The sequence below is a fragment of the Balaenoptera physalus genome (assembly GCF_965194825.1).
Source record: "Balaenoptera physalus genome assembly, chromosome: 8".
Classification (NCBI taxonomy): Eukaryota; Metazoa; Chordata; class Mammalia; order Artiodactyla; family Balaenopteridae; genus Balaenoptera; species Balaenoptera physalus.
This window is the reverse complement of record NC_138887.1, coordinates 450,250-468,280: the sequence shown is the minus strand read 5'-3', so window position 1 is coordinate 468,280 and position 18,031 is coordinate 450,250. Positions and strand designations below refer to the sequence as shown.

Sequence of the window (18,031 nt, the reverse complement as noted above, 5' to 3'; positions counted from 1 at the left end):
TATAAAAAGTCTATGTGACTGATGATGTTATCTATAGGAACTAAGCAATCCAGGATTTCTTCCCATAAGTTGACAGAATCCACAGGAAATATTTGGATCCCATTATTAAATGCTGCCACGAGACGTTCCATGTCTCCCAAATTGATTTTCACAGAAGTTAAAAATTCAACTATTTCTTCCCTAATATCATAAATATCTTTGGACTGGTTCACATATATGAATATGCTAGATGACATATTGAAAATATCAGAGTCTTGGGAAACAGCAGGTTTGACTCCAATCATCCCAAAGGCCAAGTCAAGAAATGGCATCAACAAGTCATCTATATTTTCAAATATTAAACGATCTGCTTTTTTCAAAGTAATCATTTCATTGGCAACATCTCGAACACTTTGTTGTAAAATGGAATAAAGGGTGTCCAAGAATTTCATGGTGTTGTTGGCTGTGAAGCCGAAAGGCATTTCAAACATGGCAGCCACCTCTCTTGAAGTTTTCTCGGCCAGCTTAAGAAGGTGCACGGTGGAGGTGACGGAGGTGGCAAGACCTCTCATTTCGGCTCCATCGTCCACCAGCATGGTCAGAGTTCTAGACATTTCTGAGAGGGGGTCCAGGGCACGACTTTCTCCACCCGCTCTTGCCCTTGAGATAACACCAAGTAAGCGCTTGGTAATTTCTAACGTTGCTCTGTTTCTTAGGGGAGATGAACTATTTATAAAGGAAAGCAAATTGGTTAGATTAACGAGTATAACTTCTTGGAGGGCAGGGTACAGGGCACGTAAGTCCTTAATAGGAGAGTTTAAAAGAGTGTCCATGAGACGTGCTATCTCTATTGACATTTCTCTCACGAGGTGAAGAGCAGACCTGAGATCTTGATTGAGTTTGAAAAGGTCCTCAGAACTGTTCATATGGGAAAGCAACTGATTGATTCACCACTGTAAGAAACTTCAGATTATTTTCAGTCTCATTTTTCATTGAGGTTTCCCTTAGAAGAGTGTGGAATAAATCTCCCATGAACTGCAGTCCTCGAGGATTATCAAAATAAAATTCTCCACCATCTAACATAAATGAGCTTTTGATTAGGTGATACACAGCTACCTTTAAAGATGAAAAAGTATTCACCTATCTGTCCTCTTTCATGGAGGTAAGAAAATGATCCAGTTTCAAATTTTCTAGAATTTTATGCTTTGGGACAAAACTGTAAATATATATTTATTAAATTTCACAGTTAGTAATGAAAAGATTGAAAACATACACAGTTGACCCTTGAACAACCCGAAGGTTATGGGAACTGACTTTCCTTTGCAGCCAGCCTCCATGTCTGTGGTTCCACATCCACGGATTCACCCAACTGTGGATCAGGTAGTACTGTAGTACCTATTTATTGAAAAAGCCACTTATAACTGGGCCCATGCCATTGTTCAAGGGTGAACTGTAGTGATTTTTTTTGCTTTACAGTAGCATCATGGGAGGATAATACTGACTGAAATACTGAAATGCTAAAATACATCCCAGATGACAATTAATGTTTTGTGGCCAAATAATGAAAAGATTGGATGGATTTCATGTATAAATCCATTGCAATGCCTCAAACCTAACAACTTAAAAAGCCATGCACTTTGCTTTTAGAAAGGAAAGGAACGTGAAATGACCATAAAGTGATTCTCAGTGTAGGAGGTAACGTCCTTCTGAATGTTCCAAAACCTAGCGAGCCACTCAGCGTGGCAGGGGCTCTGTGACTTGTCAACTCGGTTGGGCCGAGCCCCAGATTCAAGCCCCAGAGCCCCTTTGTTGTGTGTTTCTGGTCTGGTGGGCTTCACAGGTGATTCGCTCATGAGAGTGCATGACAGCCACTTTGTAGCATCATAAACACTAACCTAGGTGTTGCTGGAGGGGATTCATCAGATGTGACTGAAGACCCCAGTCAGCCAGCTTTAAGTCAGGGAGAAGGGATGCTGCCCCGGGGAAGTCTGACCTCACCAGTCGCAAGGTCTTCGAGAGGGTTAGGACCTCCCGGACCCAGCGAGCCCCCCCGCATACGCAGCTGGATACCTCCTTCCCCATCGCCCCGGCCCCGGCCCTGACCCTGCCCCCCAACGGCCCCCTGTGGATGGGAACCTGCAGCTCCTGCCTGTGGGATTCCAGCTTGTTTCCCAACAGCCTGCCCTGCTGACTCTGGACTCCCTCAGCCATCCCCAAAACTGCGGAAGCCAATTCAATCCCTGTATGAAGTCTTTGCTCTGGTTCTGCTTCTGAGGTTGAGACCTGACTGATACGGACATCACAGAATAAGGTAGAATCTCCCTCCAGCCTTTTCACTGGCAAGCTTCAAAAGGGATGAAAAAATAATATATGAAAAAACATAATGTGACTGAGTTTTAAAATTTTGGAGTTTTAGCAATTCCAAATATAAACATCAGTAGATTTATTGGAATGAAAATACTTAAGCCCTTCGTTTGTGATTAGACAGTTAATGCATTAATTCAAAATATGACCATCACATATATCCATATACATATATAATAACAATTTTTCATTTCCATATAAAGTAGAATTTTATAATTATTTTCATAATCCAAAACTGTAATAAAACATAATAAGTGATTAATTGCCAGGGGCTAGGCTTATATACATATATTTACTAGTTAGATGACAATCTTCAAAGTTATTTTACCTTGATTTTTATAAAACGTTCATTAAGACAAAATTCACTTCAAAGATCATTCAAAGGTGTTGGTACAAGTGCTGTCATTGACACTTATAAACTCCAGGAAATAAACTGGATTGTAACGTGTAACTACAGGCACTATATGAAGCAAAAGTAAACTCACCTCATCCCTGCAATGACATCTTTATGGAAGTCTTTCAGCAGAAGAGATATTTTGTCCCCAGAATTTTTCTTTAGTAAAAAGGGGAAGAATGTTTTCAAAAACTGTTCCATGAAATCCACTATGCTTCTTGGAGGGAGAATGATTCTCTCACCATTTTCTGACTGTGTATGGTTCAAGGTGAGATTAATGAAATTCATTATTTGAAGGTTGGTATCACTTAAATTCAAGGCTGCTTCTTGAGCACTCTCAGCTAAGTTGTTGATTGAATTAATTAGGAAGTTTTCAAAAAGCAGCTGAACAACTGAGAAATTAGTTAGCTGTTCTTGGTTTAGCAGACGAAGAAGTAGGGCAACATCAAAATTATCTTCTCTAGAAACATTTTTGAGATAACCCAAAAAGGTAGCAATATCTTTAGTCAACAAAGCTTTATCATCAGTTGAACTCTTGTTAGCTGTAAGAAGAAATAATGTTTGTATCATTTTGGAGTAATCTTCATTTGCATATTTATGAAACCAGTATTTTATGACCAATAAAAAATCTTCAATGATTTCTAGTGTCTTCAAGGATGATGAATCCAGGCTTTCCAAAAAATGGGCAAGTGGCAAAGTTAGGTTTTGGAGAGCCACTGAATTAGTAATTTGCATTTCTTTGTTAATTTCAGAAAACAGGGGTCTGATACTAAAGTTATGGGTTAGATCTTTCACGATTTGTTCAAACTCAAGCCATAGTTCTTCAAAGTTGTAAGTTGTTTCACTTTTTTTAATAAAACGTGATAGTGCTTCTAAAATACCACCCGTAAGGTTTTTTTTTTTTAAGATTTTTTTTTTTTTTGATGTGGACCATTTTTAAAGTCTTATTGAATTTGTTACAATATTGCTTCCGTTTTATGTTTTGGTTTCTTGGCCCAGAGGCATGTGGGATATTAGCTCCCTGACCAGGGATCAAACCCACAGCCCCTGTATTGGAAGGCGAAGTCTTAACCACTGGACCACCAGGGAAGTCCCCACCCGTAAGGTTTTCATTCAGAAATGTCATGAATGGAGAGACTAGAGAATTAGTACTATTTTCTAGGCTCTCATCCCTAGAAAGCAAGTTTATTATCCTTTCCAAATGTAAGGAAATATTTCTAACAGATGATTCTGTTCCTTCATCAACGTTAAGGATCTTGTTTAAACTAGCTAGTTTATCAAGGAGGTTTTCATCTGATGTGGCTTTTGTAAAGTTGACATTTTTTAATTTTTCTATGATTTGCAAAGCAACTTGCTTTATGGAACCACTGGGACAAAGTTCAGAGATGCTGCCATTGCTTTGATTTCCAGAAAATGGGACAAATGGTAACACCTTATGCCAAAATTCTTGCACAGTTTTCACAAGCAAAGTTTTAACATGGAAGACTTTGGACAGCTCTAGAAGAATGGAATTCCAATCCATTAATTCATGAATTACACAGGCTACTTTCCTAGTTATTTCCACCTGTGAGCTTTCATTCCAACATTGTGAGTCTTCACCTGGGGAAGACAGGTGGAGGTGGTCAAGGATACTGGCCACTTTGCTGTAAAAGGAAGGAGACGTGAGCTCGTGGGCATCACAGGCTCCTGACCTTGGATTCTGCTGAAATGCAGAAGTTGTGTGATTCCAGCACCAAAACACAGGAAGACAAGTTAAAGCCTCTGAAAGGATGCCTGGTTGATCTGATATTAATTCAATTGTGTCCAAAAGAGTTTCAATCACAATAGCGAAGTCTTCCTTGGTGACGTCTGAAAGGCTTATGCCATGCAGGAGTGTGAAGTTACAGACATCCTTGAGGGCCTCCATGATGTTTTTGTCACCCATGCCCCACAGGAGCCTCATGGCATGAGGGAGCACATAGTACACGTCAAGTGAGGCATCGGTGTCCTCTTCAGGAAGCAGGCGTGAGAACCTCAGCAGGTGGTAAATACTCCAAGAACGTGAGCTGTCGACAAGTTTTTCCATCAAGTCAACAAAGAAGCTGACCCCCAAACTGCCAGTACCTAACTTACTGACGATCTTAAAGAAATCTCACACCGGTCAGAATGGCCATCATCAAAAAGTCTACAAACAGTAAATGCTGGAGAGGGTGTGGAGAAAAGGGAACCCTCTTGCACTGTTGGTGGGAATGTAAATTGATACAGCCACTATGGAGAACAGTATGGAGGTTCCTTAAAAAACTAAAAATAGAACTACCATATGACCCAGCAATCCCACTACTGGGCATATACCCTGAGAAAACCATAATTCAAAAAGAGTCATGTACCAAAATGTTCATTGCAGCTCTAGTTACAATAGCCAAGACATGGAAGCAACCTAAGTGTCCATCCACAGATGAATGGATAAAGAAGATGTGACACATATATACAATGGAATATTACTCAGCCATAAAAAGAAACGAAATTGAGTTATTTGTAGTGAGGTAGATGGACCTAGAGTCTGTCATACAGAGTGAAGTAAGTCAGAAAGAGAAAAACAAATACCATATGCTAACACATATATATGGAACCTAAAAAAAAAAAAAATGGTCATGAAGAACCTAGGGGCAAGATGGGAATAAAGACGCAGACCTACTAGAGAATGGACTTGACGATACAGGGAGAGGGAAGGGGAAGCTGAGACAAAGTGCGAGAGTGGCATGGACATATATACACTACCAAATGTAAAATAGATAGCTAGTGGGAAGCGGACATATATACACTACCAAATGTAAAATAGATAGCTAGTGGGAAGCAGCCACATAGCACAGGGAGATCAGCTCGGTGCTTTGAGACCACCTAGAGGGGTGGGATAGGGAGGATGGGAGGGAGGGAGATGCAAGAGGGAAGAGATATGGGTACATATGTATATGTATAACTGATTCACTTTGTTATAAAGCAGAAACTAACACACCATTGTAAAGCAATTATACTCCAATAAAGATGTTTAAAAAAAAAAAGAAAAGAAATCCATCAGACTTTCACGTATCTGTTCCAGCTGGTCTACTAGCAGGTGTATGTCTGTTTCCTTGACCGTGCGCAGGAGAGAAGTTACCTTCTTTAAAACTTGAAAATTATCTGGCTCTTGTGGAATATCGTGATAAACTGAGGGCATCAGGGCATTGAACGCCTCCCTCACGAATTCAATACTGAGACCCACGGCTTTCATTAATCCATGAGAAATTATCTGGGGTGAATTTTGGAGCTCATGAGATAAATTGAAGGCAAGGTAACTAGCTAAATGATAAAATGAACGGCCTAAGTTGTGTATATCATTTTCCTTTGGACTGGTAGCAATTATGTTTAAATTTTTTTCAGTTTTAGAAGAGGTGTTCTTTTCCAGGATGTTAGGGGAAATATCTTTCACAAGTTTTTGAATTTCCTTCCCCAGAGCTATCAAATGCAGCCAAATACTTTGAAACTGACAAGGCATTTCATCTGACATTTCTATGAGTTTTAGAATTAATTCAGTAAAATGTTTCCAGTTGGATTGAGGTGCAAAATCAAAGTCCCTTGTTAAGTTGTTGATAAGCATCCTTACTTGGTTTGTGGAATCATTTAAAAGAGTTAATAAAATCTCAGACTTTGGTACCTTTTCTTTTTCAAAGACTGCATTAAGTATAACGTTTAGAAAGTCAGTCACATTTTTTAAGTAAACGTTCACATGATTTATATTTGACATATTCAATGAACAATAAGGCCCCATCATTATATTCAACATCCAAGTAACGCTTCAAAGTAGAGTTCATTTTGTTTTCCACATCTGGAAATATTCCCTGGCAGCTTTTGGGAATTTTCACATCACTCCAGTGCATCCAAAATCTGAGTGAGACCAACACGAAAAAGAGTGAAAATATTCGTGTCCAGCTGAAATATTTGAGTCATGTGTCCACAGATTTTTTCCCACATCTGCAGCCACGAAATGGTACAGTGAATGGCTGTAAATTCACAGAACTCACCGCCGATTGCTGAGAGGTTTGAAAGGATGTGTGCCCATGGGCGAATAGATGAAGACCCCTCATCTTTTGAATAATTCATGGAAGAAATGCTTTTATTATCCAGAACAAAGCATTCACTACCCAGCAGGGCTTCTGCTGAGCCATTGGCGAGTTGGCTCACATACTGAAATAAAGAAATATGAAAACCATCATCCACCATGAAGAGCTGCTTGAGACCTGTCAAAGTAGCATGGATCACTTCCTCTGCAGGGCCCTCTGTAGACATCAGGGATTGGTCTTGAAGCTCCAAAAAGTTAAAAATTGAAAGCAACTGTTGACAGTAAGATACTTCAGAAATTCTCCCAAGAAACCCTGTTGTATCATATAAAAATGCAAATGCTGGCGCTTCCCTGGTGGCGCAGTGGTTGAGAGTCTGCCTGCCAATGCAGGGGACACAGCTTCGAGCCCTGGTCTGGGAGGATCCCACATGCCACGGAGCAACTGGGTCCGCGAGCCACAACTACTGAGCCTGCGCCTCTGGAGCCTGTGCTCCGCAACAAGAGGCCACGACAGTGAGAGGCCCGCTCACCACGATGAAGAGTGGCCCCCGCTCGCCGCAACTGGAGAAAGCCCTCGCACAGAAACGAAGACCCAAACCCAGCCAAAAATAAATTAGTTAATTAATTAATTTAAAAAAAAAACCAAACTCAAGCACCCACATACATATATTCAACACCTGAAATCCGTTCCAATATCAGGCAAGATTGAGATTAGCTGCTTAATAACAAGTTCCTTATCTCCTTCTCCTGTTTCCTTCATAAAAAAAAAAAAAAGAAAAGAAAAAAATGCAAATGCTTCACTGATGTTTTGGAAATTAAATTGCTTTATGATATCCAAAATGTGTTTTGAGATTTGCGTAAGGAAAGATAGCAAAGACTATCTCCTCTGAACGCTCAAGAATTTATAAATATATTGGTAAAATGAAGAATAAATCTAGAGAAGTAAAGCTGAATCTTTTTCCTGGAAGACATTTAGATATACATGAGTCAAAATTTTATCAATGTCTTGCTTTTGAGGTTCAGAAAGGGCTGAGAAAAGATCGGATGCATTCCTCATAGCATAGACTGTGCCCACAGCTTCTGAGACTTGTTCCTGCCTCAGAAATCCTAATTCATAGAGACTATTTATTATCACTTCACTTAAATGAACAAAATCCATTTTCCTGGCTGGCGACTGAGGCCAATCTGAATGGAACAACTGGGAAAAGTTAAAGCTTTTACTATGAATCCTCTCATTTTCTGGATCAGAAAAATTTACAAGCGTAGACAAGATTCCCAGTTTAGCTCTTTCTCCTTTTGAAGTGCCATGCGTCCACAATGCCAGGATCTTGGGATTCATTCCAAAAAGTATTAATTCCATAAATCTCAAGATATTTCTTGATTCCTTCCTTATCCAGAGACTTTCAAGAGTTTGTACTTTTTCAATCATTTCTTTGCCGAATTCCAGAAGTTTCTGAGTATCAATACCAGGTGTGTCTCTCTCTAAACTCACTAAATGATTTATCCACAAATGACTTGTATTTAGAATCGTCTCAGGGAGAGATGAGAGGTTATGGAATTTGGGAATACTGGATGAGCTGAAAGGATTGGGCAATAATAATTTCTCCAAAAATCCAGTAAGAGATAAAAGGAAGTTCATTTGCTCATCCTCAAGTGTCTGCAACTTCTTTTCCATCATTAGAAGTGCCTGTGTGAAATTTAAGACCCTACAATATTAACAGAACTGATGCAGTAACAGAAAAAATAAATGAATTCAAGACAAAATCAACTTATCAAATTTTTAGATAATACTCGGATTTGTTTATAGTAAAACATAAATGAAATATTTACTAGGCAATATATTTTCCCAACAGGGATTAATGTGAACATTTGAAAATGTTATAGAAATCTACAATGCAGTTGCATACATTTAGCTTAAAATCTGCTTCTTGCACCAAAAACAATGCATTTTAAGTTACTTTACTCAGTGAGTTTATATGCATGATCATTAAAGATAAGTTTGTTGTTTATGCCAGAGGCATCTTAGGATTCAATTCCTTATTACATCTCAGAACGTCTTGGTGACAGAGGTTGTCCAAATTGCAAGACGGTTTGAAACTACCCCTGTATGATCTAAGGACAAGTTTTAGGATTTCTCATTCTAGAAAGCAACTGCAGTGCTCTTTAAACAATGCTATACTTCCCACTATCAGAAACTCATCATTTTAGATGGCGTACTTCCCCTCCGGGGGTTTATTTTTTAAATACAAAGAGTTCTCAAAGGAGCAGCTCAGCAATTAAGACAAACCCACACTTATAATAGGAGCCCTCACTTGAAGAACTGACTGACTCAGGAGCTACAAGTCCACTTCTGAAATCCTTGGGGCCTGTGTGTTTCAGACTTTAGAAAGGGAGCCTGTGCACGTATCACACATGCATTCATGGGCCCTCCACCAGGGGCACCGGGGCAGCCCTGTATCAACTCACTAACACTTCTGCAGGGACACCTCTGAACAGGTTCAGTGGGAGGGGAAACAGACCCCTTAACACTTAACGTCTGCAGAATGAGTTTCAATGCCGATATTGAGAAAAGCTTTGATTTTCAGACTTTTTCGGATTTCAGAATTGTGGATACAGGATTTTGACCTGTATTGGCTCTTAATGCCCTAAAGGGTGAATTACTTTCTAAACTTCCTTAACTCTGTAATTGTGTTGTGTAACACAATCTGGCATAGACTACACAGAGGATGGGTCAAGTGCAAGGAATTGTTTTCCTCTCTCGCAGCTGAGATCTGACAGCAGGAAAAATACAGGCTTAATTTACTTTATTGTCATTTGTAGAACAGACAGCGGCTAATCTGAACCATGGAACATCGAAAACATTTCCTGGGAAAAAATCCTATCAGGAAAGAGAAAGCTACACTCTGAAGACTTCAATATGAACCTTACTCAAATCCAGCCCTGCGTAGAAATACATGCACAACTACTATGTCAGTAATTGTGTATTGGTAGAGCAGAATGCAAATGATCTTCTTTTTCATTAGGATCTGAGAGGTCATGGGGTAGTAATAGTAGGATGAATAAGGGCCGAAGCAGAACTAGTACTACTAGTAGTGATATTGCCACACACGTTTATATCACTTTACAATTTTTAAAGCACTTTCACCACTATAATCTTAGTTCATGCCTACAACAGCCCTTTGAGGTAAACATCATCATTTCTATTCTATGTGAAAAGAAACATTTCAGGATTTTTTTTAATTAGCAAATTCAAACTGCTATTGTATGGCAGGAACTGGAATATGGGCCGGGTTTTCTCATTTCAAGCTCAGCTTTCTTAATATTAACTCTGTACTTAGTGTCCATTCTTATTCATTCATTCATTAAGTCAACATCTAGTTACCTAGCCCCTATCATGAAAGATACTGTGCCAGCTGCTATGAGTCTACAAATATAAAATTAAACATGTCCTTGGAGCATATACAGACTAGTTTCATTGCCATCTTTCTGTGCTATTAAATAGCTGAGACTTTCGGGAAAGTGAGGTATTATAAATCCAACATGAGCAAGGGACTGATTCGCCAGAGGGTCCATCACCTTTTCTTCCTCCTGTACCCATTAACAGCTGAGCTTAAAGTCTCCCCAGGAGTGATGAATCCCGGGTCTAGACAGATGTTGTGGGGTGCTGCTTAAACTTTGGCTCGCACCAAAACCACCTGTAGAATTTTTTGTATCTACGGAAACCTGGGTACTACACACAGGCAAGATTTAGCATGTCTGGGGAGAAGTTCAAGCATTTGTATTTTTAGCAAATTTCACAGATAAATTTGATCCATTCCCAAGTTTGAGAACTACTGCTCTAAGGCAAAGCTTCTGTCCCATCACATCCCAACACACCCCACAGACAATAAAGTGTGCTTTTAAACTGTACACAATATCCATAATTATACATAAAAATATCCATTTCAACACATGTGCTGAAATAGCCAAGCGGTATATAATCTGGCAGATTTAGCTCCAAAGATCAATTCTCTCCCAAAAGTCTCCAGAACTACCAGGCTCTTAAATCATCGATCCCGAGTCTAAACTCTAAGCAACTAGATAAGACTATTTTTCAAAGAAATATTTTATTTTGGGAGTATTTTATAATAAATTATGCTTTCAAAGGGAAATATTTTTACCATAATCTGTTTCCTTTCAAAATCCATGGAACATGAGTCATACATTCTATGACACAAATATTTATTGAGAACCGAACACATATGAAGTGCTTTATTGATAGCTAAATCAGGATCTCACATTTTAAAGCAAGTGCCTCCAATAATTAGGTTTTGTTTATCTTCAGATAATAGTTAAGTCAAGACCTAGAAGTTGAATTCTGAAAACTCACCTGGATATTGAAGCTATTGGAGTCTTGATTAAGTTATTCAAAAATGCAGAACAATTATCACCAATGATTTTCCAATCAATGTTTTCTCCATAACAGGGAGATTCCTCAGAGAAAGCTAAATAGGAAGGCATTTCATATATTGATTTCGAGTTGGGTATAAAAGTCAAGTCTAGTAAAGTGAGAAATGTTACAGTGTTTCAGTTAACATGGTTAAAAATATAACAAGAGAGGATTAGAAGTCCTTCTGATTTGACTTCCGCTTCTGGCCAAGATGAAGTGCCACTGGCCGTCAAGTAGTGTAGGACAGAGACCCATGAACAAACGGCAGAAAATAAACAAGGTGAGGCCTTCGCCACCGTGACTCAGAAGGCAGAGCTGGAGCCTGGTAGGCGTCCTGAGTTGAGGGGAGGGGGTTTAGAGTCCAAAAGACCGGAGGGGTTCATGGGACAGAGTAGCTGCCCAGGGAGGCATCTGCTGTCTGTTGAGGACAAATGCTCCATGCAAGAGAAGGAGCTCCCTGAGACCAGGGAAAGAACCACCCAAAATTAAAGATAAGGGACCAGTGATCACACAGGGCCAGGAACAAACTTTGTTCCTGTTACCCAGACTAGAGCAATCCACGATTTGTTAGACATTGAGGAGAAGATGCCAAAAAGGTCTTGACTCAGTAATGGGGAATATTTACAACCTCTCTGAGCACTGCTCCAGCCCAGCCTAACAAATCTTAAAAGCAAGACCCTAAAGGATCAAACTATTTCAAGCAATGTTTTCGATAACGTAGGAAAACAACATAACAATCACAAAACAAGGCTAAATTCATAATATTTGGCATTCAATCAAAAATTGCCAGCCATGCAAAAAAGCAGGAAAATGTGACCCATAACTAGGAAAAAAATTAATCAATCAAAACTTACCCAGAACTGAGAGAATTCAGGTAGAATTAGTAGAGAAGAGTGTTAATCACATAAAACAGTTTATACTATTTAGTTTATACTGCATAGTTTTTGTTTGTTTGTTTTTGGTTTTTTATAAATTTATTTATTGATTTATTTCTATTTTTGGCTGCGTTGGGTCTTCGTTGTTGCATGTGGGCTTCTCTCTAGTTGTGGCGAGCTGGGGTTACTCTTCATTGTGGTATGCAGGCTTCTCATTGCAGTGGCTTCTCTTGTTGCAGAGCATGGGCTCTAGGCATGTGGGCCTCAGTAGTTGTGCCTCAATGGCTCTAGAGTGCTGGCTCAATAGTTGTGGCTCACGGGCTTAGCTGCTCTGCGGCACGTGGGATCTTCCTGGACCAGGGTTCAAACCCGTGTCCCCTGCATTGGCAGGCGGATTCTCAACCACTGCGCCACCAGGGAAGCCCTGTACTACATAGTTTGAATACCCCAGTGAAAAGGCAAAACTTGTCAGGTCAGATAAAACAAGAACCAATTATATGTTGCATGTACCAAATGTGCTTGAAATAAAAGACATAAATAACTCAAAAGTAAAAAGAGGTAAAAGACATACCACACTACATTAATCAAAAGGAAGCTTTCAGATGAAGTAGGTTCCAGATGATAATATCATTATTATTTCATAATCATAAAAGCATCAATTTATTGAGAAGACATAACAATTCTAAATCTTTACGCACATTATAACAGAATTTCAAAACACATGACACAGGGACTTCCCTGGTGGTCCCGTGGTTAAGAATCCACCTTCCAGTTCAGGGGACGCAGGTTTGATCCCTGGTCAAAGAACTAAGATCCCACATGCCACGGGGCAAGTAAGTCCATGCACCACAACTCTGAAACCCAGGCACCACAACGAAGGATCCCGCATGCTGCAACGAAGATCCCAACACAGCCAAATAAATAAATAAATAAATATTTTTTAAAAAAACCACGACACAGAAACTGATGAAATACAGGATAAATAGACATATCCACAATTATAGCTGGAAATTTCAATACCCCTCTCCAAATAATTGATAAAATAGGAAGATAAATATCAGTAAGGATACAGATTTCTTGATCTAATTGATGTTTGAAGAATGCCCCACCCAACAACAATATCGTACACATTCTTCTCAAAAGAAATGGCACATTTTCCAAGGCGACCATATTCTAGGCTATAAAAAAGTCTCAATAAATTTAATAAGATTAAAGTCATACAAAGAATGTTCATTGACTAATTAAATTAGAAATCAATAACTAAATATAACCAGAAAATCACAAACTAAACAGCTCATAGATCAAAAGAGAAATCAAAAGGTAAATTAAAAAGTAATTTAAAATTAGATGAAAATGAAAGTACAATATGCCAATATTTGTGAGATGCCACTAAAAAAAAAACAGTACTTAGGGAGAAATTAAGTACCTATATGGAAAAGAATAAGGGTCTCAGAAGCTTCAACTTCCAAGTTAAGAAATTAGAAATGAAGAGTCAGTTAAACCCACAGTAAGTAGAAGAAAGAAAATAATAAAAGTGGAAACTAAGGAAATAGGAAAAAGAAAAACATTAGGGAAAAACAAACAAAACCAAAGGCTACTTCTTTGAGATCAATAGCACTGACAAAACTATGGGCAGAGTGATCACGAAAAAAGAAAGGCACACATCACTGATACCATGTATGAGAGAGGTAAAGATTATACAGATTTTGTAATATTAAGAGAATAACATGGGGGTCAGGGGTGCCAACCCTCCACGCAGTAAAAAATCCTCTTATAACATATGGTCAGCCCTCCAAATCACATCCCCCATACCTGTGGTTCTGCATCTGTAGATTCAACCAACAACAGATGGCACAAGTACTGTAGTATTTACTACCGAAAAACATCCATACACAAGTGGACCAGCGCAGGACAAACCCATGTTGTTCAAGGGTCAGCTGTATTATGAAAAATGGATGACACTAAATTAGACAATTCAGATGAAAGAGAAAAATTCCTTGAAAGACACAATCTACCAAAGCTCATTTAAGAAGAAATAGATAATCTGCATAGCCCTATATCTATTAAATAAATTGAATTTGTAGTTAAAAATCTTCCCAAAAAGAAAACTAAAGGCCCAGATGTCTTCACTAGTGAATTCTACCAAATGTTTGAAGGAGAAACAATACCAATTCAACACAAACTCTTCTAAAAAAACTGAAAAGGAGAAAATACTCTTCAACTCATGAGGCCAGGATTACCCTGATAACAAAATAAGATAAAGATATTAAAAGAAAGGAAAACTACAGTCTAATATCCCTCATAGCACAAATGTAAAATGTTAAACAAAATTTTAGCAAGTTGAATCCAGTAACATATGAAAAAGATATATATCTTACCAACTAGGATTTATCCCAGTTATGCAAGGTTGGTTTAACATTATATATATATATATATATATATATATACTTCACTAGCATTTCAATAGCATAGAAATATTAAATATTAAAATTTCTACAGTGAAAACTACAAGTTGTTAAGAGGAAATAAAGAAGACATAAATAACTGGAGAGATATACTATGTTCATGAGTCAGAAGACTCATTATTACCAGAAAAAAAGTCATTCTCCCTAAATTTATCTGTAGATTCAACTCAGTCCTGGTTAAAATTCCAGAAGAATTTTGAGAAATTGACAAGCAGATTCTAAAATTCATATGAAAATGCAAATGACCTAGAATAGCTAAAAAAAATTTTTTAGAAGAACAAAGTTGGAAGGCTTACACTACTTGACTTTAGGACTTACCATAAAACTATAATAATCAAGATAGGATGATACTGGTGTAAAAATCAACAAAGAGATCACTGCGACAGAGTAAACAGTGCAGGAAAAGATCCACATATTTGCACAACTTATTTAACAGAAGTACAAAGGTAATCAGTGGAGAAAGGATTATCTTCACAACAAATTTTTCTGGAGCAATTAGATCTCCATATGCAAAAGATAAAATAATAAAATCTGATATGCACCTACATCATATACAAAAATTAACTCAGAACGCATCACAGATCTACTTTAAAACCTAAAGCTATTAACCGTCTAGAAGAAAACACAGGTGAACATCTTTGTGACCTCAAGAGTTAACAAAGATTTCTCAGCTATAGTACCAAAACCATGATCCACTGAAAAAAAAAAAGATATATAGAACTTGATCAAAATTAAATCTTTTGCTCCTGAATGACACTGTTGAGAAAAATGGAAAGACAAGCTTGAGACCAGGAGAAAATATTCGCAAAGCACGTATCTGACAAAGGGTTTCTATCTTTCTTTACAAGGAACTTTTAAACTCAATGATAAAGAAACATACAGCCCAATTTTTAAAGTGGGGGAAAGATCTCAATACACAATTCATGACTAAAGATACACAGACGATATATAAGCGCATGAAAAAATACATGTTCAAATCACTACTCATAAATGCGGATGAAATCCATTACGAGATACCACACCTATTAGAATGGCTAAAAATTTCTAAACCAACCATACCAAGTGGAGGAATCAGAACCCTCTGGCAGAAGGGGCTCTGGTCGAAACTGTAAAATGGTACAACTTTGAAAAACAGTTTGTCAGTTTCTTAAAAAGTTACACATGCATGTACCATATAATCTAGCCATTTTACTTCTAGAGAAAAGAAAGCATATTTCCATTAAAAATTGTATATGAATGCTCCTCGCAGGTTTATTTGCAATAGCCAAAAACAGGAAACATCCCAAACTGTGAGTCATGTGAATGAGTAAACAATCTGTGATACATCCACGCAACAGAATTTTACTCAGCAATCAAGAGGAGTGAGCATACTGCTGCATGAATGAAGCTGAAACTAATTAATTCAAATTAATTACACTAAGTAAAAGATGTCATAAAACATACTATGTAATTCCATTTATATAAATTTCTAGAAAAGGAAAAAACTAACTGATGATGGCCGAGGGCAAATCAGTGGTTGCCTGGGGACCGGAGCGGGGGTTGGATTGCTGGGAAGGGGGATTACAGGGGAGCAAGAGGACACTTTGGGAACAGGTGGACACGTTCCCTGTCTCAACTCTAATGACAGCTTCACAGATACACACATATCAGAACCTAACAAATCGTACACTTTAAACACAGGTGATTTGTTGTATGCATCAATTATATTTCAATAAAGCGGATTTTTTTAAAGAAAGAAATCCTTCTAATTTAAGACAAGTAATTTAACCTCTCTAGCACCTATTTCAGAGGCAAAATTACATAAAACTTGCACTTTTAATACTTCACTGAGTTCCCGCTGCAATAGACTGGCTTATGTATATATAATTTTATAAGTGTTTAAGGGGGGAAAAGGTGGTAACAATCTTGAAAATTAGCACAGATGTGTGTGATTAATATCCGATTTTTTTAAAGCTAATGCTACCAGAAAACCAAGCCACTTGGAATAACTTTTTTAAACAAAAAAAGAAACATAATCCACCACAGTGAATTCCGTGGCCATTCCCTGTGGTGCATTATTACTCTGGCATCATTTCTGTGGGGAGAAAAAGGAACTAGTGTCTATGGAAACTGCCTAAAAGTACTGCACTAGGCATTTTACGTACATTAGCTTACTTAATAAGAACCCAGTACAGTAGGCCGTATAATTTCTATGTCACCAAGGAGAAAACTGATTGCAATGGGAGGCCAGTAACCCACTCAGTAAAATCTGCGTCAGAAGCAGGGTCTGCTCCCAGCTCCATCTGCCTGCAAACCTCACTGCAGTCCATGATTTAAATACTTAGAGCAGAATCCAGTTATTAGAAAATGTAATTAGTATTTCTGTTATAGATAAATAACAAATTCTTATCATGTGCAGTTCGTTTTGTTTTCTACAGGAGGAAGGGGAAATACAGAATGTATAACCGAGAGTTGAATGCTGATCAACAGGCTAGTAATGCGTGTAAACCAGAGCTCCTCACACTTCCACATGCTCATAGACCATCTGGGTGTCGTCCTAAAGTTCACACTCTGACTCCATAGATCTGAGATGGGGCCAAGGCTCTGTATTTCTAGCAGGCTCCCAGATGGTGCTGATGCCGCTGGTCAAGGGACCACACTTTGAGTAGCAAGGATGTAAGTGAATCACGTCTGTGTACTCATCCAACACAGGCAGTAAAGGGCCCAGAGCCCACGAATTTCCCTCAGTTATTATTCATCCCCCCTAGTGGTAACTACCCATGTCTCCATGTGATAATCAAAATTGCTTTACAGTATACTCACTACTCAAAGCCTTAAAATATAAGTAAGTTCAATATAGAAAGATCTGTGAGTCTAACGTAAAACACAACGTATCAAAATGTGTGGAATATATACAGAGCTTTGCATATGGAAAAATGTATAGCCCTAAAAGTATATATTAGAAAGGAAGAAAATCTGAAAATCAAGAATCTAGAAAAAGAACATCAAGCTAAGTTTACTAGAAGGAAGGAAATAAAGACTAAAAGGGAAATTAGTGAAATAGAAAATAAATGTACAGTAGAAAACAACAAAACTCAGTTCTTTGTCAAGAGGAGTTATATTTCTGCAATGGAGCGTGTTTGGGCAGAGTTAAGCCCCTAGCAAGGATCTGTCCAAAGGGAAGAGGGTGGTCAAGCTCACAGGGTCCACAGTGAGGCTTCCCGGATTTGACACTTAGCAGTTTTGTGACCTACTCCAAGAATACTATCTCCTTGAGCTTCAGTATTCTCGTCTGAAAATGAAGTTGTACCCAACTTACAGGTTGTCACAAGGATTGAATAAAGCAGTTCACTCAAAACACAACAAATGTGTGTGATTATCAATACTATTGGGACTTCTGAACCTGGGCCTCTTGTTGATGGTGAATGTAACTGTCTGTAGCCTGTATTTCTGGAAATGGTAAAACTGGGC

The 18,031-nt window shown here is 38.3% G+C and overlaps 1 protein-coding gene across 1 annotated transcript in view; it reads right to left on the bottom strand.

Annotated features, from left to right (window-relative positions):
- The window catches only part of ABCA13 (ATP binding cassette subfamily A member 13), a gene marked incomplete at its 5' end in the record, with an annotated part of 329,842 nt that overhangs the window by 252,427 nt on the left and 59,384 nt on the right, over positions 1–18,031 (bottom strand). The window contains 12 exon segments of the mRNA XM_082473913.1: positions 3–926; positions 928–1,119; positions 1,123–1,195; positions 2,829–3,609; positions 3,821–4,867; positions 5,786–6,546; positions 6,548–6,622; positions 6,624–7,158; positions 7,614–7,689; positions 7,693–7,746; positions 7,750–8,518; positions 11,182–11,296. Of these exon segments, the coding sequence (XP_082330039.1) occupies positions 3–926; positions 928–1,119; positions 1,123–1,195; positions 2,829–3,609; positions 3,821–4,867; positions 5,786–6,546; positions 6,548–6,622; positions 6,624–7,158; positions 7,614–7,689; positions 7,693–7,746; positions 7,750–8,518; positions 11,182–11,296 (5,402 nt within the window).